Genomic DNA, 21,714 nt, shown 5'->3' with positions numbered 1-21,714 from the left:
CGTGGCGGTTTCCCTTCCCACAGCAGTTCCCTCTGGGCGCACTCAATACTGAGTTTTGCAATACGTATAAGAATCGTGGCTATGCCATCATTTTGAATAGCGCGGTGCGCCCCATCAGTGACCGTGGGAGGGACCTTCAGTGTTGGACATCACTCTTAAGTTTCAGCAGAGGAGAAAGGAGGTTACGCTCATAGTATTGTACTGGATCTTTGGTGACATAGATGCCAAGGTATTTAAACCCTTCTTTCGCCTCCGGTATTACATACCATCTAGGCAGCTTGGGGAATTTGCCCCTCAACACATAAATGACTGATGTGGACCAATTTATATTGTATTCGGAGTATTTGCCGAAGTTTGCAAAAATATGAAGTTCTCTATTTATAGAGGTGCTCGGTGATGCCAGATATATTAGTATATCATCTGCATACAAGGAGATATGGTCCTCCCAGTTTGCAGCCCATCGTAATTCCCCCAGGACTGGGTCTTTCCTTATCCATAGTGCCTGGGGTCCCAACATCAGTGCAAAGATTAGCGGGGAGAGGGGGCAACCCTGTCTGGTTCCTCTCTCCTGGGCAAACACTCTAGATTGTCTATTGTTAACCACCACTTAAGCCAATGGCTCACTATATAGGAGCCTCACCCAGCTGATAAAATTTGGGCCAAAACCCATTTTCTTAAGGACTGCGAACATGTAAGTCCATTCTATCGTGTCAAATGCCATGATGGCGTCCAACAAATACCACTACTGCATCTTCTCTCAATGTCTCTATTCTACCCATGACTCTGTGTAATCGCCGTAGGTTAAGTGAGGTATTTTGTGATGGAATAAAGTCAGACTGGTCTGGGTGCACGAGTTTAGTGATTACCTAGAGGAGACGGGTGGCCAGCAGTTTGGCCAATATCTTAACCTCCGCGTTGAGCAAAGATATCGGTCTGTATGAGGAGCTTTCATTTTTGGACTTACCACTTTTATGGATGACCACAATTGTGGCTAGTCTCTGGTCAGCTGGAACCATCCCCCGTTCTTGACTGTCCACAAACATCTTAGTGAGATGTGGTGCTATTTGGCTGGGAGCTAGCTTATATAGTTCAATGGGAAAAGGTTTGGGGCCCATCGCCTTTCCAGACTGTAGGTCCCGGATCGCCCGCTCTACCTCAGTGTGTGAGAGCTCTTTCTCCAGCTGATTGGAATCGTCCTCTGTTAGGGTGGGAAGTGTCATATCTGACAAGAGGGCTTCTGCTTCTTCAGATGTGGAGGTAGTGTGGGATTTATATATGTTCTGGAAGTGGTCGGCGAATCAGTTTGCTATTTCTTGTGGTTCCGTCAAGCGCAACTCTGACTTGGTTTTAGTTCCGCTACCAATCTACTGGCCTGCTCTCTTCTGTCGAGCCCCGCCAATAGTTTCCCTGCTTTGTCCTCAACTTTATATATCCTACACTGCTTGGCCCTGTGTTGCGCCCGAGCTGATTCTGCAGCGAGATCTCTATACTCTTTAATCTTTATGTCCAGCATATGCTGGACCTCCGACCCTTCGGCTCCCCGTACCCTCTCCTCCAGTTTAGCTAGTTTGGCGGTTTTCTCTTTACGAGTTCCTGCTATCTGGGAGACTGCATGGCCCTTGATCACTGTTTTGAAGGCCTTCCAGAGCGACTGTGCCGACGCAACCGATCCTTCATTTTCCTGGAAGTACAGCCCTATTTCTTTTGTCACTATTTTCATGACTGATTGATTTTTCAAAAACGGAGGATTTATTGGCGCTACTCTGCCTGCCTGTCGCTCTCCCGTCTCTTCCAAGGCCCACAGGGGGACAGGTCGGATATACCCCTCGCCAAGTGTCTCACTTCTCTAATGTGACCCATCTGGTCCGCAGGTGTGATTATATAATCTAGTCTGGATAGGCACCTGTGGGCCCCGTAGTGATATGTGAATTGGGTATCTGTGGGGTGTAGGGTATGCCACACGTCAACCAGCCCCATAGCGTCTATGAAGTCACGGAGTTGTGTTCGTGAGGGTGGGACCTCCTTTGGTGGATGTCGATCCATCTGACCTGAAATTATCGAGTTAAAATCTCCTCCCAATTGTAGTGTCCCTTCGGGGGGTGTGAGCAAGAGGTCCCATAGATCCTTAAAAGCCGACGCCTGGAGGTACGCACATGGATATTAATATTGGCAGTTTACCCTCCCATGTCCCCAAGACAGCTGTATGTCTACCCAGCTTGTCAGTCAATGTGTGTTCAATCATTATTGGGAAGTTCTGCCTAATCATTATGCCTGCTCCTCTGGATCCGGTAGTGAATAGCGAGTGTGCCACTAGTTTGTAACCCCACCTGGTCAGGGCCCCAAATGCATTTCCTATCAAATGTCTCCTGCAAGAGAACCACATCCGGTGAATATCTCTTAATGTACTGGAGCACTATTCACCTTTTAATCTTGTCCCCCAGACCATTCACGTTCCAAGACAGTAGTCCAATACTTCCCTTTGCCATCAAACTCATCGTTTCTGCATATTATTGCCATTAATGGTTCATGCCAGAAACTCTAGAATCGTGACTGGATAGAGCTCATAAACATGTTCAGCTCCATTGGGAAGGATGCTGAAATCAAGAGGAGCCTCCTGCACCTGTACAACGACCTTGTCCTGCTAGGCAGCCATAGTGTTCCTTTCTTTCCTATGAGACTGGAGCGCCTCTTGCTATTTCAGATGGTATAACTTCAGGTGTGCAGGTTGCTCCTCTAGTTGCTCTGTATGCCTTCGTATATATGTTCTCTGGTCATGTTGGGAGATCCTTCTGTCTTACTTACACATGCAGAGCTTAAGAAGACCCCAAACTATAGCTTTCTTCTTCTCATCACCCCACTCCTGCTTGCAGTGTCTTGAGTCCCACCAGCCAATGATCTGCATTCCCTTTTTCATTTTACACATGTGCTTAAACCTGATGTGAACCCTCTGCTGCCTCTTCCTGCTGTAGTATGTTTAGTTTTTGTTATAAACTTTCCATTTTCTCAGAGAACCACCTTTGATTTTCTCTACACAAAGGTTGTCCTTCTTAAAGCTGCTTTATCTCTGAAGGGGCACACTACGTGAGGTGTGAGTACTTGGACGCAGCTCCCTTTAACTCAATTGCCCTTCTCCCTCTTTGCTTGTTGGAGCTCTTCTAGCAAGTGACACTTTCCGGTACTCTTTTTCAACATTACATACTTCTTTTTGTGTGAGAGACTGGCTAACCCCACGAAGACAGAGTAATTATTGAAAGTGAAAAAGAGTAATTTAAGACATCGTGGGATTCTGTCAGTAACCATGTAACCCGCAAAAGTAAAATCGATTTACAGTTTCCTGCAACAATAGCTACTTCTGTTTTAGTATGCTTGAGTTCATCAGTGACATCACTAGTAAAACTTTGTCATAGTGTGCAGCTGTTGGCATGCAGATGTCCCATACTTGGCTTGCTAGATCGTGAGTCACTGTCCTGAGTTCCCCTGTTAGCAAGTCTCTGTGTATTTTCGATTTATTGCTTCTGCCTGCAGAAAAGTCATGCATGCTCCATGAGGGCCTGTAGGAAATGGATTCAGGCCAAGAATGGGGTTGTGTGATCCAGAGGAGCAGACCAAGTGCATCCCGCCTTTTTCTGTGAGTGACGTTTGTCATCTCACTTGCTTGAGGAGACCTTGGAGTGGGGTAGCAAATCACTCTAGTTGAAGCAACAATCTTTTTTAGGTCTCGGATGCAGACAGCGTAGGTCGTGTTTTGGCCAGACCTGTTGTTTCCAACCTAGAAAAACTAGTCTTCGGGTCAGCCCACTGATCATAATTGGAGGGCATGGCTCTCTGTCTCACTTCCCTGATCCTAGTTAAATGGCTCTCCTCCCTATGCTTGTGCTTGTCTCTCCCAGATGCTTTTAGTTCTCACATTCGTCTGATTCGTTGACTTGTATTCTTCCACATCTGATGCTGCTTGTGTTCAGGGAAGTACTTTTTTATTTCACTTTTAGCAGTCGATGAGAGTGCATGTGTTTCCTTGCTCTCTCTCCCTAATTGTCTCACGACCCTGACAGGGAACAGCCAGTTCCTCCCCCCCTACTGCCAAATCTGCACTACAAAGAGATATGGCTGAGTAACTGTTGTGAGCATAAAGCAGCTTCCCTGAAACTAGATCTAACCAAAAACAGGACTGGCATTTTAGTTTGTGTAGCCAGGTGTAAGTATGGAGTACATTTGTTAAGATTGTACCGGGAATCTCTAACTGCCCAGTGTCCAGGCAACCTACACCTGTGTGCTGGGGATGATGTTTGAGTTCAAGGGCTGGTGTCTTTGGCATATAGTCTCCTTGTCAGTGTAGGAGAGTAGGATCTGCTTCACATGTTTACCCCCACTTTTTGCTGGTGTTTCACTGTTTTTCGACTTTAGTCTGGCTGGGACCCTGCTAATCAGAGCCCCAGCCTAGCTGCTTCCTCTCTAAAAGGATTCCATGTACTTTAGGTACAGTTCAGATTGGAACTGAGGTGCCCTTATAAGTCCCTAGTATATGGTATAATATGTCCCCAGGGCATAGGTACCCCAGAGGCCTACCAGGGGCTGAAGCAGGTATTATGCCACCCCCGGAAAGCCACCCAAAATGACACCACAGGTCTGCGACTGCAGCCTGGGTAAGGTGGTGCATGCACCCCTTACTGTGATATAGGTTACCTATATCACTATATATATATATATATATATATATATATATATATATATATATATATATATATATATATATATATATATATATATATACACACACATAAATCTATAAGTCACTCCTATGGCAGGCCTTATCAATCGTGAAGGCAGAGTGCTTGGTTCTTATGTGAGAATGTGCCCCTGCATGAGCAGAGCCCCTCTGCAGCATTCGGAGACCCTTCTCTGATGCTGTTGGTAGTGCAGCCTGACCATATACTCTTAAGTGCATTATAACCAAACGGTAAATGCTAACTTTGAACTGGCTGCACGGAAACATGTCGTGTTTGGTGTCAAACACCTTGGAATCATACCCCCACACCAGTAACTGGTGTGGGAGTATGAGCCCATCCTTCTAGAGGGAGAGACATGACAGCACTGGTATACCCGGTAGAAACTTAATAGAGCCCTGGCATCACAAAATGGATGCTGCAGCCATAGACACGGGTCTGGCCTCCTGCTGCTGACCGAAACTCCGGCAGGGGAGGCCTTGGCAATAGGTTTCCTGTCACAGGGAGGTGTAACCACCTCCCAGACAGGCTTATGTGTATTGGGGCTGGGTGGGAGCACTCTCTGAGTGCTTCGAAGTCCTGCACTGGGGGCACATTTGGTGTCCCTGTGCAAAGTCCAGCTCAAACCGGTTCAGGGGCTTCCAGCCCCTGCTCTGGCACGAAACTGGACAAAGTAAATGGGTGTAGCCACCCCTCTTTCCAAACCCTCCCATAGGTGGGTCCCCTTAGTATGAGTATGGGACCCCTGTCCTTAGGACTTTAGATTACCCTGGACGAAACTCTGAAGCTGAATCCTGGACCTTCAACGCTCTGCTCAAGATCAGAGGACTGAAGAAATCTCCCTTGGGGTCAAGGAGTGACTCGACTGCTTGGCAGGCACCAACAAAGCAATTTGCCGGTCTGCATCATCGAAGCCCCCGCCGGACTCCGAAGTATTTGCAGCCCAGGAAGAGGATTTCCAGACATCTCAGAGGCCGACCCCAGTCCCCAGCAAAGCTGAGACCCGCAGCCTTCGTGAGTAGAGTGGAACCGGAACTCCTGGTCACCGTGCATTTCTGCAAGTGCATTGACTTCTCGACGTCTCTTGAAGCCATGCGTGGGCTGACTTGTAGCCCCCACCTCGAGCACTGAATCCACCGAAGATTGTCGGCCTGGTCATTCCGAGTGACCCGTGGGCCGTCATTTTGTGTTTCGTCTCGAGGTCCCTTTGCGATCCCTGGTCTGTTGACTGGTGGGTCCCTGAGGGGGTAACTTTGCATTTCCTTGGGCTTTCCTGGTTGCTCCAGACGTGCCCTGACTCCCATCCAAGTGGTGAGTCCCACAGACCTTGCTGGTCTGCAACGAAGCATCTTTCTCGTTTCTGTGTGGGTTGCTGTTGCCAAGGCTTGTTGTGTCCAATCCGAGCACCGACGCTGCCGCACTCGACATCCTTCGTGGGATAGCTCGAATCCAGCTCCTGGTCATCCAACGCCTCCTGGTCCTCGTGGCTGAAGAGTCAAGCTTCACCTCTTTCAGCTGAAATCACCCGACATCGGTGGGCATCTGCTCATCGCCTTCCTGGTCACTGGCAAGTGACCCAGACTCTGTCCCCTCTGCTTTCAGGTTCTTCTCATCTTCGATCCAGGCTTGGATCTCTTCGGACACTTCGCATCTTCACGGCAGCAGCACTTCTTCGCCAGCTCCCATTGAAATCGACGACGCGACCCGACACCAAAAGACACCTATGCTCCCGGCTTCCCTGGGTGAGGTAACACGGTGCTCCCGTGGGTGCTAGCCCTAGAACTTTTTAAGTCCACAAGGGTTTGGTCCTGACTCATTTCTAAGTGTCCCTAATCTTTAAAAATCTAACCGTGACTTTCCCCATAGCAGCTAACGAGAGCTCGTGGCTTTGTTCACACACTGCCAATGCCTTTGTCACTACCTTGGGTGGTTCCTCGGGGTCCCAGCGATTCTACAGGCTCTAGGCCTTGTGTCTAGATAAGTCGTGGTTCTTATACCACTATTTTAGTATATGGTTTGGCTCTTCCCTAGGGCCTGAAGTGTATTTGTGCTATTTTACTGTGATTATTCAAGTGTAACTTGTGTTTTGACCTCTAGTCTCATAAAAGAGACTAGGAGGGTGTGTTTTGTAATAAATACATATATTTTATATATATACCTGGTGTGGATATCTTTCATTCTGATGGATACATCTGCCAGTGGATTCCTCACCTTGTGAATATCCCCTGCGCCAGCAACAATCGGAAACTTTTGTAGCAGTCCACGCCGATGTGGTTGAAGACGACGTCACAGAGACACGGCTCCGCTCCCGACTCCGCTGACGTCACCGGCTCCATAAGAAGACCTTGAAGGAAGGAGTTGTCACTGAGAAGAAATGGGTATCAGAGAAACGGACATAGTTTGCTGCTGCCTAGAAGCTCACACCCAAGCTGCCTGGAGAAATACAGAGCTCTGTGTGAAGCACAAGCACCGATCAAGAAACGTGGAAGAAAGTGCTTTGTTCAGAGGTATTTTGTCCCCCAGCCCCCACACCGCCTCCCTTTACTAGCGCATCACCTGGCAGTGTCCCTCTGGAGTTCAGACGCCAACCTCCGGAGTTTGCGGAGCCGAAGGAGAGACCCCCTTCTGACCCAGTTCTTGAGTTTACAAGGCTTGGATGTAACCTGCTGCTGTTACTGCTATGATTGCCCTCTTTGCATCCGATTGTCCTCACTACTGCTGCTGGATCTTGGTGTGCTGGTATCAAACATCAGCCGCAGCCTCCCATTGGACTCCTCTAGAGCTCCCTCCAGCACCTTGATATTGTGACTTGACTTGGTTGGCTCTGCCCTCGTATTGTGGAGGGTGGCGCACAAGGATGTTGATTGGCTCCTTCCCTGACATCCCAGAGCTGGTCATATCCTCCGCTCCCTAGCATTAGGTCATGGCCTGAATGCCCCTTCCCCGACATCCCAGAGCTGGTCATATCCTCCACGCCCTAGCATTAGGTCATGGCTTGCATGCTCCTTCTCCGACATCCCAGAGCTGGTCATATCCTCCACTCCCTAGCAGATCATGGCCTGCATGCTCCTTCCCCGACTTCCCAGAGCTGGTCATATCCTCCGCTCCCTAGCATTAGGTCATGGCCTGCATGCTCCTTCCCCGACAGCCCAGAGCTGGTCATATCCTCCGCTCCCTAGCATTAGGTCATGGCCTGCGTGCTCCTTCCCCGACATCCCAGAGCTGGTCATATCCTCCGCTCCCTAGCATTAGGTCATGGTCTGCGTGCTCCTTCCCCGACATCCCAGAGCTGGTCATATCCTCCACTCCCTAGCATTAGATCATGGCCTGCATGCCCCTTCCCCGACATCCCAGAGCTGGTCATATCCTCCACTCCCTAGCATTAGGTCATGGCCTGCGAGCTCCTTCCCCGACATCCCAGAGCTGGTCATATCCTCCGCTCCCTAGCATTAGGTCATGGCCTGAATGCCCCTTCCCCGACATCCCAGAGCTGGTCATATCCTCCACGCCCTAGCATTAGGTCATGGCTTGCATGCTCCTTCTCCGACATCCCAGAGCTGGTCATATCCTCCACTCCCTAGCATTAGATCATGGCCTGCATGCTCCTTCCCCGACTTCCCAGAGCTGGTCATATCCTCCGCTCCCTAGCATTAGGTCATGGCCTGCATGCTCCTTCCCCGACAGCCCAGAGCTGGTCATATCCTCCGCTCCCTAGCATTAGGTCATGGCCTGCGTGCTCCTTCCCCGACATCCCAGAGCTGGTCATATCCTCCGCTCCCTAGCATTAGGTCATGGCCTGCGTGCTCCTTCCCCGACATCCCAGAGCTGGTCATATCCTCCACTCCCTAGCATTAGATCATGGCCTGCATGCCCCTTCCCCGACATCCCAGAGCTGGTCATATCCTCCACTCCCTAGCATTAGGTCATGGCCTGCGAGCTCCTTCCCCGACATCCCAGAGCTGGTCATATCCTCCGCTCCCTAACATTAGGTCATGGCCTGCGTGCTCCTTCCCCGACATCCCAGAGCTGGTCATATCCTCCGCTCCCTAGCATTAGATCATGGCCTGCATGCTCCTTCCCCGACAGCCCAGAGCTGGTCATATCCTCCGCTCCCTAGCATTAGGTCATGGCTTTCATGCTCCTTCCCTGACATCCCAGAGCTGGTCATATCCTCCGCTCCCTAGCATTAGATCATGGCCTGCATGCTCCTTCCCCGACAGCCCAGAGCTGGTCATATCCTCCGCTCCCTAGCATTAGGTCATGGCTTTCATGCTCCTTCCCTGACATCCCAGAGCTGGTCATATCCTCCACTCCCTAGCATTAGATCATGGCCTGCATGCCCCTTCCCCGACATCCCAGAGCTGGTCATATCCTCCACTCCCTAGCATTAGGTCATGGCCTGCGAGCTCCTTCCCCGACATCCCAGAGCTGGTCATATCCTCCGCTCCCTAGCATTAGGTCATGGCCTGCGTGCTCCTTCCCCGACATCCCAGAGCTGGTCATATCCTCCGCTCCCTAGCATTAGATCATAGCCTGCATGCTCCTTCCCCGACAGCCCAGAGCTGGTCATATCCTCCGCTCCCTAGCATTAGGTCATGGCTTTCATGCTCCTTCCCTGACATCCCAGAGCTGGTCATATCCTTCGCTCCCTAGCATTAGATCATGGCCTGCATGCTCCTTCCTCGACAGCCCAGAGCTGGTCATATCCTCCGCTCCCTTGCATTAGGTCATGGCTTTCATGCTCCTTCCCTGACATCCCAGAGCTGGTCATATCCTCCGCTCCCTAGCATTAGATCATGGCCTGCATGCCCCTTCCCCGACATCCCAGAGCTGGTCATATCCTCCACTCCCTAGCATTAGGTCATGGCCTGCGAGCTCCTTCCCCGACATCCCAGAGCTGGTCATATCCTCCGCTCCCTAGCATTAGGTCATGGCCTGCGTGCTCCTTCCCCGACATCCCAGAGCTGGTCATATCCTCCGCTCCCTAGCATTAGATCATGGCCTGCGTGTATATGCATTAGTGAGTGGTGGGACTGTGTAAGCAGCAGAATCACACCGTCTGGGGCACCAAGACCAACAGGAAGGGGAGATCGAGCTAGAAACTCCAAAGCCCGAAGAAGCTGAGATGGCCCTGGGCCCTGACCGCTCGACTCCACTTCCCAGAGTGTACCTGTGCAGATCCAGTACACGCAAGAAGAGACTGTGGGGGTGGGCCTGTTACACAGCGGCAGGGGCCTTCTCGCTACTGTGTTCTACAGACTTTTGTTGCTCCGATCAAATTAAGAACAACATTTATTTGTATTCTTGAATGTTCAACATTTCATCCGAGGGTATAAGAAAGTACACTACAGTATATTTTGATAAGACAAGGGCACAGTTGGCCGTCGATGTGTGACACGCTGCACAGATTTCTTGGCATGTTTGTGCTGCACTGCTTCGCTGCCCAGTGATTTATGTGCTTATGTTCGGTGTTTATGCTCCAAGTGGGTGTAGTTTGTGGCAGTGTGCTACCAGTCTAACGTCAACACTTCCTTTCTGCACAGAAAAGCATGCTGACGATGACGACCCCCAGGCACTGACCGCTGCGCAGAACTGCCCCCCCCGCCTCAACCGGGTAGAGAGCATCAACAGGGCCCCCCCAGAGGCATACGACGTACTCCTGCAGCGGAAGGAAAATGAAGGCTTTGGCTTTGTTATCCTCACCTCCAAAAACAAGCCACGGCCTGGAGGTAAGTGCCAGTCGCTTCACCTGCGCGGCGCTGGAATCACTGTAGAGCTCGGTGGCTTTCAAGCGCCAGTGTTTGCAGCTCTCATGCCGGGAGCATCTGCCATGGCTGCGTGTTTCCGCCTCCTTGTCTTGCCACTGAGTTGGTATCATATCATACTATTAGTTATTAGATATCAACTCTTTCCTGTGATAGTTCCCTCAATCAATTCATTCGTTGTAAAACTGTCTTTGTGTTTTATTGCTTCGTTTGTTCTCTTTCACTATTTCACTTTACTGTTTCAGGTTTCAACCTCTGTGTTTTTTTGTATTGCTAAAGAAATGCGTTGTAATTTTTGGACTCTCATATGCACCATTGTGCCTCCTAAACCTAAGGTGCAAAATACAAATTGAGGTTTACAAAATACCTTTAGGAATGTGCGTGCTTGAAGCTCGAATAAAAAGCAGATTCTTGGGATGGGACTCTGCTCAGCCGCACTGCTTTAGGACAGATTACAGAATTGGCGCATGAACTTGCAGTCTTTTAACCTAGGTGAAGAGTTTAACACTCCCTCTGCACCGGTCTCTTTTTGTGCACCTGCCTCACTACCCTCTCACTCACTTTGCACAAACCCCTCGCCCTTTACTTGTCTACTCCACTCCGATCATTACCTATGTGGGTAGCATAAGTGATTTAATGCGCACTTTGAACCGTGACATCACAGCGTTGAACCCCTGGCCCACCTTTGCCCATTATATTTTCTGCTGATGGACTATGACGATTAATTCTTTCACCCTGTCTATAAAATCTGATACCATGATTATAAAATGATATGCCTACAGATTGCATGTTTTCATTTAGGTATCTGTTTAGCTATTATGGGTACCTTTAAAGGAGGTATCTGCATGTAAGCACTGTGAATATTGTATTGAAAATGATTTCTTACTGTCTAATAATTCATATTTTATGGTTGACAAAGCACCACGGTTGGGTTCTCTCTTTCTTTGATTGACATGGGGAGGGCAAGTGGAATCACATGTCACTGAGACCCCAGATAGGCAGATAGAAAGGCAGGGCCTGGGTGTGGGGTGGGGGTGGGGTGGGGTTCAAAGGCCCAGCCAGCATTACCCCATCCCACTGCTGCTCTTCTGCATCTATTCGAACAAGGTCCTAAGGTAGATAAGGAAATAGTAACTGTCTCTTGATAACTGTCATAGATCTGAGGTTCTTCCATACAATCTCTTGTTCCTTCTACTCCCATCTTTGTCTATTGATGGAGTTTGGATAAGGCCTGCTGGGATACTGGTTGACTGTATACCCTGATCTCACATCTGCGCCAGAGATCAGCAGCATATTCAAACATCAGTGTTTTAGGGGCCTCTTCTCCTCTAGGGTGTTGGACCAAAGTACTCCGTCGCCCTGACAGAGGTGGTGACCGGTGTTAAATTTTGAAATATTCGTCAGCCCAGCGGGTATTTCAAGCCTTGACGGGAACCAATGTGTTGTAACTTTGGCGGACGGCGCAGTCAAAACTGAGTTTGAGTTGTTAGGGAACCCCATGTGTGTGTGCTTTTGGAAAGCAGTGCAACCTACGTTGTCGACTGGAACTCGCCTACAATCTGTGAGGAATTTGATTCTAATAAATGACACAACCAGCTGATGTCTTTCAGTCTTCTTCTAGTTTTTCCAGCTAAATTCTCTGCCAACAAACTTGGCACCAACATTATTACTGAAAAACATGTGATGTAGGGATTGTGGCACAGTAAGTAGGATTCATTAGTCGCAAACATGCTGTGATTAGTGTCTCAAGCTGTTCCTCACCGATAAGGCCTGATAAGGACATGATCGCCTTTATTCCCCTCCATCGAGGCCATTGCCCAGCAGTTGGGGGTTATACCGCTCCTTTTCAGGCAGTGGGAACTTAGGTCTGCGTATGGTAGGCTAAAACAAGTGATATAATGGAAAGCTACCCAGATCCGTGTGGTGAGATGCACTGGCTCTAGTGACCCCACCCATCACATTTTGTGGTACCTGTTCATTAGCCCAACACCGCACGAGGAACAGTAAAGCACAGTAACGCAGTCTAAAAATAGTGGTTCATAGATCGCTTCTTGTCTTTAGTTGCACTGTTTACACAATATGCGGGTAGATAAACGGACAAAGAAACATTTTTATACCAAGATTTGTATATTTTCTTTAACTAGAACCATCTACACCAGGAAGGTGGCAGAGGGATGCCCAGATTTCAGGGTTGCCCTCACATGCGGCTGCCCTTCTATCCCTTCCCTTATTTGAGTGCTCTGAGGTGTTGAAGGTAACTTGAGGGCGTTTAATAAAGTTCTCACTGGAGCCATGATGCAACAGATCAGAACACCACAGGATGAAGCAATGCATATCGTTGCATGCCATGAGTTCTGGGATTGGGGCTCGGCTGGTGAGGTGGTCGCCCAGCTCGATTTAAAGAGGCTCTGTGACACTGGCTGTGCTGGAGGGGTGTGGGGGGCGTACCTCTACAGGGATCTCCAGGAGCAGGACCTCTTATTCTTGCGCATAGTTGTTTGTGCATCCCTTGTTTAATATTATCAGGAATCGGACAAAAACTGCAGTGGTGTCAGAGGGAGCAGAGTACACAGCCCCTGGAGAGGAACCTGCCTTTGGCCTAATTCTTGGTTGCTAGTGGCTTGTCCAGGGTCACACAGCGTGTCTCCGATTAATCTGGTATTAGATCCCAGGGCCTGCTGGGTGCCCCTTCTGAGAAGCTACATGCAATGGCGTGTTGTGCCAATCTGTCATTTATGCGTTCAGCGGTGTGCCCCTTCTCCCAAGTTGAATACTACAGGGAGTTGCTGATGCCAAGTTCTGCAAGAAAGTCCGGCTTCAGAGCGTTTCAATTATGATTCTAGCATCAGGTCAGCGGTGGTGCTGGTTTCAGTTTTTGCAGGAGCAGTTGACATGGCAACATTTGAAGGCTTCAGCCCTCTGATGCTGAGAGGGTGATTATGTGCTCTTTGTTGGAGATATCAGAAGCCTCTCTTGAGGAAGATTGCGCCTTGCATTTGGGTGCGTAATTATTCAGGAATCCGCGAGGAACGGCATACTCCAGTCCCAATACTGCAGTGTGTAATCATTTTAAAACGCTTAGTGTGTTTAAAGCCTATGCAGATGGAAAAGTTGCGGCACCAGGGCCAGCAGTACTCGGGAGCCTTCTGCATAGGGCTCCTCCGTGTACGAGAGGGATGAGGCTGGCGCCTGGTGGTGGTGTTGAGAGTCCTGCCCTGTGTCAGGAATGAACGTGCTGGCAGTCGACCCTGAGTGTTACTAATGGACGAGTGGCTGGTGTAGTGTTAGCTTGTTTTTTGGGGGTTCTATTTTTTGAACTAGTAATGATTAAAATTTTCTTTTATACATACATATATACGCTGATTTGACATTATTGTATTTGATATGATGTGTAGAAGTGGGTTTATTCATCTGTTTAAATTATGCCACATTTTGATATAAAAAAACATTTTAGGCAAGATGGATGCTAACACTATTAACTCGCTCCTGTCCTCCCCCGTACATCTTCAACCCCACCCCTGTAGATCTTCGCCCCACAGGATCCGCAGAGCAACGTGTAGTAGTTTATTTCCACCGTTATGATTACATTGCTTTTGATTAACTCTCTCCTGTTCTCTATGATTTATTTTTTTTAAAATTTTTTTTTTTTTATTCCTCATATGCCACCAGATGGGAAGGGCAATCTAGATGGGTAGCCCCTTCCCCTCTACCCCCAGTAAATATTATACGGTTCCGATGTTTAAAACCCAGGGGGAGAAGGAGAAGGGTCTAACCCCTCTAGTATTTTACTGTTTGCTCTGTCCACTCCAACCTTCTCTCACTGAGAGGCCCCTTAACGATGTTAGAGATCGAGCCCCAACAGTGCCCAGGTAAAATCATCGGAATACCTTCATCTGTTCCGCCAGGCCATTAAGCCTGCCCATATCTTTACACCACTTGAAGGATCGCAAGCAATATCGGACTCATAAGTAAAGATGATGTGTTTCAAACAGTCTGAAAAAGTAGGTGCCTTCTCGTTTTTCCACGCCCTACATATTTCTCGCCTAGTTAACAACATTACATAAAAAATAAATTTGGAGTCCATGTCGCCAAGTCGATATTCCTTAGCTAGCCCAAACAAGATTATCCTTGAAGTGATTGTAAATTGTATATTCAATACTGCCGCGATAAATTCGCCTATTCTAGCCCAATAACTCACCAGCAATGGACAATCAACAAACATGTGTATGTCGTCAGCGGCGAGGAACCTGCAACGAGGGCATCGATGTTCTAGGTTTGTAATTCTTACTAATTTCTTAGGTGAGATGTATACTCTATACAGGGTAAACAGATGATTCCTTTTGAGTGTAGCTGACTTGACCACAGTGTGTAGCATTGTAAAAGAATCCACCTACAGCTCCTGAAGATTGTTATGATCTAAGTCAACCTGCTCACCCCATATTTTTAAGAGTTCGGCCTCCGGCACTTCTTCTTCACCCGTCATGGCCCAATACCAAAATGCCAGCTCTTTTTTCCAGGTCCCTTTCCTATTTACTAAATCAAACTTTGGATTAGATGAACAAGACGACGGCGCAAGAGTTGCCCACCAACCCGATAGTTGATAATATTTAAACTGGTGAGTGTACCCCCAGTCAATCTACAGAGAGAATCCCAATCCATGAGCTGCGTATCCTTTAGAAGATCTCCCCAGTGTGTTATACCGGCCGACCTCAGGGGGCGAGCTAGCTGATCCTTTAAACACTCGGGAGTCCCTGGGGAGTCCCAAATCGGGGCCTGAGGAGCATAATAGTGAATTCCCATCTTTTTCCTGAAAAACCCCCAATTTTTTTGGGCAGCTATTAAAATCTTTAGTCTTACTTTTTTATAAAACCTGGGATCTCCAAATTTAAACAGAAAGTATTCCTGACCCTGGGGTAATCCATGTAACAATGCCTGAAATAGAGAGCCTAAAACAGAAGTATCTGCCTTATCAGCCATTCGTCTAAAGTTCTCTGATTTGTAACGTTGTCAAGGTCCCTTCCTCTGCCTTCCCTTGTGATCACTAGTCTATTCATTCACTGAAAGTCCTATTGTTTAAATGTTTCATATTAGTTGAAATATCGCCAGATGACATTAGCATAGAAGGCGTTGAATACGTTTTTCAGAAATGGGATGGTGTTGTGTGTTAAGGTAATGACGTGTATTTTTCTTGTGTTCTAATATTCTAAAGAAATGATACTGATCATGTCAGAATGATTTTGCAGTTTTTTTTCTAATTTGTTATTCAAGAAATGTTTATAAGAACCCCTTGATTTTGGGGGTGAGCCAGAAATTATTGAGATATTTTAAGAACTTAGCTATGCTAGGGGTGCTGTCCTATTTCTTTTTGATTTTCCTGCTCATTTCTGAATTAGAAAGGTTTCTGATTCTGCCTGCCTGTATATGTTTGCAAAGGACTCTGTAATGCTTATTTTTTATTTTGTAATAAAGCCCCTTGTGATATAGAAGTCAAATATTGAGTAGGCCTCATTACTTTTTGGAACGGTTTTATTCTGCTAATTGATATATATGGGGTGCCTTAACGCGCTGTTTAATCTGTGGGGGAACCCGATGATGTAAATTATTGGGCTAATTCTTTGTGGTGTGTACATTTTGGGGTATGTTTTTTTTTCTCCGACAGTAGCAATCCATGCTACTGTCCGGCCGTTCTTTCTCTGGCTCTGTATCCAGTCTGTAGACTCGCATCGCCCTTTCTCTAGAGCTCGCCTCTCATTCCCTCCTTAGCACTCACTTCATACACCCTCTGAACCAACTGCCCTCTTCAGCTGACTCCCATTTAACACTCCTACCCAGTGATAACTTGTCACTGTCAGAAAATAGTGAACCTTTTTCTAGAATCTTTTTACCCCAAGGGTCCAGTAGATGTTTTCATTTTCTGCTGTTTGAATCTGTAACATCGTTCATCAGCGGTTCCCCTCCACAGATCCAAAATTCCCAGTAGAAATCACCTACTGTTTTTAGCACTCTTAAATGTGTACAATACAATGCTTCTACTGACCAGTAGAAGAACAGAACAGAGCAGAGAACATTATAGAAAACAATCCATGCTGCCAGTGCCTGGACTGCCGTCACTGTTGCCTGGACTCTACATAGTATGCTTTGGTTTTCTTCACTGTTCTGGGCTCCATATTTCTCATTGCTTAACACTTCTAAGATTCTATCTAGTATTCTCTGGTTGTAATTGTGCCTCCAAGGCTTTGGCTCAGGTCGATTCCTGGGGGCTTTATCTAGTATTCTCAGATAGTACCTGTGCCACCAGGGTTCCATATTTACTTTCTGGTTGCTTAACTGTGCTGCCATGGCTTGGTCTTCAGTTTCTCCTGGGTTGGCTCTACATGGTATTCTGTGCCTGCTTAACCTTGCCACGAAGGCTCATAATCCGCCTGGGCGTGGGCTCTGTCACTCTCTGATCCACAACAGTGGTGGCTTCCATCATGTGATAAAATACTCCAGTAAAGTTGGTAAGTATGCTTTGATGTGCTTGCATCTAATCTCTCTTTTGGGATGGAAAAGTCCTCTGCATGGTAAAAGACTTGTCCCTGACCCGAGTGCCCAACTGTAAGGGTTGTCTGGATCCGTAATGCACATTTTTTGTCCTAGGCGAACACGGATCATGTATGTGTGCCATGACATAGGCCTGTCTCTTGAATTGTGGTCTTGTTGGACCAGGAGGGGCACTCAAAGCGCTACTCTCATAGTGGTGGAAGGCTGCTACCTTCACCAAGAGTTAAGCAGCACAAGTGCAGTGGTGGCAGCATACCATATAATGATGAGTACTAGTGAACAGGTCCTTTTTACCCTGTGCCACTGGAGTGAGGCTGACCGGCTCACTCATCTTTTTGAAAGTTCTGCTCCTGTGTGCCTAACTCACCCTTTGCCTACATCAGGTAGATGTGAAGTGCTGTGCAGGCAGGAGTAGTGATTCTGCACTGGATGTATGGGTGCTTGGGAAGGGTACAGTACAGAGATAGAGTAGCACTGTGTGTACTACATGTGGGATTAATGCATCTGTTGGGAGTATGTATCCCTGCTAGAAATGCATGATATGAAAAATGTAGGGCTCTGCAGTGTATGTGAAATGAAAGCATGTGCTGGGTGTATGCATGCTTGCGTGAAGTACTATACATGAAGGATGAAGTGTTGTGCAGTGCGCATGGGTAGTATCACACCCTGGTACCTTATTAAAAAAAGGTTACAGTACTGAGCAATGGGAACAGATTGAACTCATGTGTGGAATACATGGGTGTCTGTAGTGGCACAATGCATCCAGGTGACTGTACTTGAATGTACACTGACTGAGTTTGACTGCATTAGTACTTTACGTGGATGACCCTGGGTTCCATTTTTGAAAGAGCAGGCCTGTCTGGTAAAGACATAAGGAGAAGTAGAATCTCCCCTGATAGATTTGTATATTGCTGCATTCCTCTGAACTGGGTAGGCGACACTGGTGGAAGGGATCCTTCCCTTACACTTCAAATGGGTTCTCTTTGATTCAGTGATAGATGACAAAGAAGGGGCCTGGACACGTCTCAGGAAAGGAGATGGGGCTGATAAACGAGTCATAAAGAGTAGGGCTGGAAGCCTGGGAGTAACCTTTTGATGCACATATCCCTGTGGCTGACATCCAGGTGTGAACTCTGGTCACTTCCATGAATTCGGTTGTGGGTCAATCAGCTCTGGAGTATTTCCTGCTTTGACAGACATTCTTTCAAGTTGAAAGGAGGAAAAGAGAAGTGGACACTTCAAAAGAAGCAGAACTCCAACATTAAACTTCAAAGACTCAGACCCTTTATCATGTTTTGGTGTCTTTAAATGGACTATAAGAAGGGGGGGTTGAGACCCTAAACTTGGTCACCTGCCAAACAACCAGACGGGCTGTGAGAGAGGGGGATGCTCTGCAAGACTTCTGACTGTGACCAGGCCTGGGGGCCAATGCTTGCTAGCTAGACGAGGGAGCATTACCCAGGGAAAATCAAGATTGCCTGCCCTGGAGCCTAGAGCCCCAGGGTTTGCCTGCTTACCAAAACCAGTGTGCCCTGTGAGGAAGAGGAGAACGTTGAAGGAAGCGAGTTTCAGTCGACCCCTACCAAGAGAAACTCCATGAGTGAGTTGGGAGGAGAACAGCTGCGCATCGATCGGGTCATTGCCCTGTGCAGGAACAGCCCAGTGATTCCTCATATGCCAAGAGAGGGGAGCCATGATCTAACCTGTGTGAGGAGCACTGTGCGGGAGGCACCAGACCTGTGCTGCAGTGATCCTGTATGCCAGAGGGGGCCACAGTTGAACTTATTTGTGCCAGGAGCGTGAGACTTGTGTCCTCCGATATCAGTGACCCCATATAGCAGGAGGAGCCGCCTTAGTAAAGACGATCGCACTGTAAAAGTTTGTGCCCAAACAGGAATAATGCTGCAACCCCGTGTGCCAGAAGAGGCTGCCAGTACCACTGTAGCAGAGTGTTTGGTTTGGGACCCAAACAAGAGGATTACTGCCCGGAAAAACTGCACCTGACTGATTTGGCTGATTCCCCGAGGATTGCAAGGACACCGTCAAAGCCATTGCATCCTCGAGGGAGATCCAGTTGGGAGCTGGACAATTCTAATCTGATAACATATGAGGAATGCCCTGGGCTACCATCACAGTCCTTTCTCCTCCATTTGTTCTCCTCACTGCCAGTGGGCTTGCCGTTAGTCAGCACTTTCCTGTTTACCTCTGATTCTGGGGTACCCAGCAGGACACTTCTCTAGGAATATAAGTTATAGAAGAATCCTCTCCCAAACAGCTTTTGGCAAAGAGAGGTAGAAGCATTAAAGCAGATTTGTATAGATTTTATGAAGGGTGGATTAGGCCAGGAGTAAGAAAGGAATTATTTGGGGTGGATGGAAGTCCATCACAGGTATAAAGTTACCAACCTGTTAGGTCCATTGAAGGTTTCTGACATTTAAACCTGAACTCAACTATTGGTAGTCATGGTGTAGAGCAGGCAGCATTTGCTTAAAGAAATTATGTAAACAATTTAGAAGTACCAAAACACTTGAAAATTTGAAACGCGACACAGTGAAAATCCCACTCCAATTTAGAAAATGTAATAAAGAATGACACCAAAACAACAAGAATCTAATAAGGAGAACCGGAAATATGAATTTTGGAAGATTTGAAATAAAAAGCACCAACATAAAGTAAAGTGCTAATGATAGTCTATGGTCGTTGTTGAACGGGACCTAGGCACAATTTCAGGCCTTCCATGATTGAGTGCAGGTCGGCTACACCAAGCAAGTTCGTCCCATTTGGAGTTTTTACCTTGGGTCCTTGGTCGATATCTTCCAGCTGGGGAAGGTTTCAGGCTGTATCCAAAGAAGCCGTCTGGATACCTTTGTCATCTTCGCCTAGTTAAGATTTCTTTGTTCGATCTTAGTCTCTTTTTTGGAGTTCAGAATCTAAATCTACCAGTGTGGTAAGGCTGCAGGCTGTATCTGACGATGGGTTCTTCAAGGCCAGATACCTTCTCCCCAAGGGCCCTGCTGAAATGGGTTTGATGCTGCAGAGAAGCTCTAAGCAGGAGAGCCCAGCAAAGTTGCGCCTTGTCTGTATCGGCTTGGGTGGCTGATTCCATTTCTCCAGTGGCTGGAAGTCCAAAAACTTTGAGTCACAACTATTTTAGAGTTTTTGTTAGAAGTCGGGATAGACATAGCCAAGGGTCCCAGTGCTTCAGGAACAGCACTTGGGGGTCAAGACTCACTCCAGTAGTGGCCACCAGCAGAGTCCAGTTCAGGTTCCGCTCCTACCGTTCAGCTGTTCACTTCAGGCAAAAGGCCTTTTACTGCTCCTTTGTGTCCTTGTTGCCACACAGGAGATCAGCCAACTGACCCTCGGAGCCCACTTCTTTGTCGTGGGTTCAAGTGGGAGCAGGTCCAGCCCTTCTGGTCTCCTCACAGGTCTTTAATAACAGATGCTTCCACAGGTCCAGAGAGTGTTCTGATGGGGGGTCCATGGAATGGCACATTTATGACTGGTACCAGCAAATGGATGGGGTAACCCCAGGCTCCTCTCTAAACAATGGTCTAAAAGTTCCCAGGGACAATGGTACCCAGTTTTGCAGCAGTGCTTGTTTGCCCTTCTGTAAACAATCCCAAAATCCAAAATAGATGATCCCTTCTTCCCTTGTGCAGAGCCTGTGTGCACACCCAGAGGTGTGACAAGGGAAATGAGTAGTCCCTTCTTTGGCGATCCCGTATAACCAGTTCAGGGGGTAGATTCTGCCACCTCATCCCTCACTGTGTTTGGGGCCAGCCTTGCTAAAGAAACATAGGGTTGTCTTCTCCAGGTCTCACATTGCATTTTTGAAGTACTGGGCCTGTTATAAGTTAATGAAGATCCTAAATCCACCCTGACTGTCCTTCTTGCAAGAGGATGAAAAACATTGTTCTTGCTCTCGGAGCAGTTTTCAGACCTCATTAAGGTCAAGCACTGGCTGGGCAACTGCTAGAGAGTTAATTCAAGTTGGCTTCCAGGAGTTTCCGGTAGGGAAAAGGTAATATTTTGAAAGTTATTTTTCCTAACTGTTTATTACAAATTCAACTTCACTGGTGAATTCGGATTTTAATAAATATAAAAAAATAGTGGTTGAATTATTTTTCTGGCAGGTCCCAAACACAAGATATTCTGGATTTACTTATAGGGCAGCCAGAGCCTGTCAGAATGATAATAGATTTAGGAGCCTTGCCACTGTAGTGAAATGGTAACATTTAATTTCTACATGCTCCACTAATAAATACCATGCACCTTAAATTGTGGGCTACAAGACCTATGTATTATTATTTTAAAGGGAGGTTTTTGTGTGTCAAAAGGGTAATTGTGACAGGTTGAACTGCAGGTTTAAACTGCACCAGCCAGGCTACTCCAGTAGGCCTGAAGCCATGTGTTCTCTCCCACACTAATTGACGACACATAAGTGCTGCAGTCCACAGGTGACATTTACCTTTCCATGCCATGGGAATATTTCTGCTCCATGTACTGTGGCCTTATAGAAAGGTTATATATGTCTATCTGATAGAGACATCTAGCCGCAGATTCCTTACCTTAGAATATCCCAGGCGTCCGGCTGGATCCAGAAGAATTGTGCTCGAGCCATACCCTTGCGCTCCAGTAGGTGGCATCGGTCGGCTGCATATGGCATCGCCGTCCACGCT

The 21,714-nt window shown here is 47.6% G+C and overlaps 1 protein-coding gene across 7 annotated transcripts in view; it reads left to right on the top strand.

The window, feature by feature from the left end:
- The window catches only part of MAGI3 (membrane associated guanylate kinase, WW and PDZ domain containing 3), a 2,362,625-nt gene that overhangs the window by 2,001,361 nt on the left and 339,550 nt on the right, over positions 1 to 21,714 (top strand). For all 7 annotated transcript variants that reach the window (XM_085653126.1, XM_085653134.1, XM_085653154.1 and 4 more), the window contains one exon: positions 10,268 to 10,453. In XM_085653126.1, the coding sequence (XP_085509252.1) occupies positions 10,268 to 10,453 (186 nt within the window). The remainder of the gene's footprint in view (positions 1 to 10,267; positions 10,454 to 21,714) is intronic.

The sequence above is a fragment of the Triturus cristatus genome, chromosome 1_1 (assembly GCF_964204655.1).
Source record: "Triturus cristatus chromosome 1_1, aTriCri1.1, whole genome shotgun sequence".
In the NCBI taxonomy this organism is placed as follows: domain Eukaryota; kingdom Metazoa; phylum Chordata; class Amphibia; order Caudata; family Salamandridae; genus Triturus; species Triturus cristatus.
Note: the sequence above shows the minus strand (reverse complement) of the source record. Positions and strands in the feature narration are given on the sequence as shown.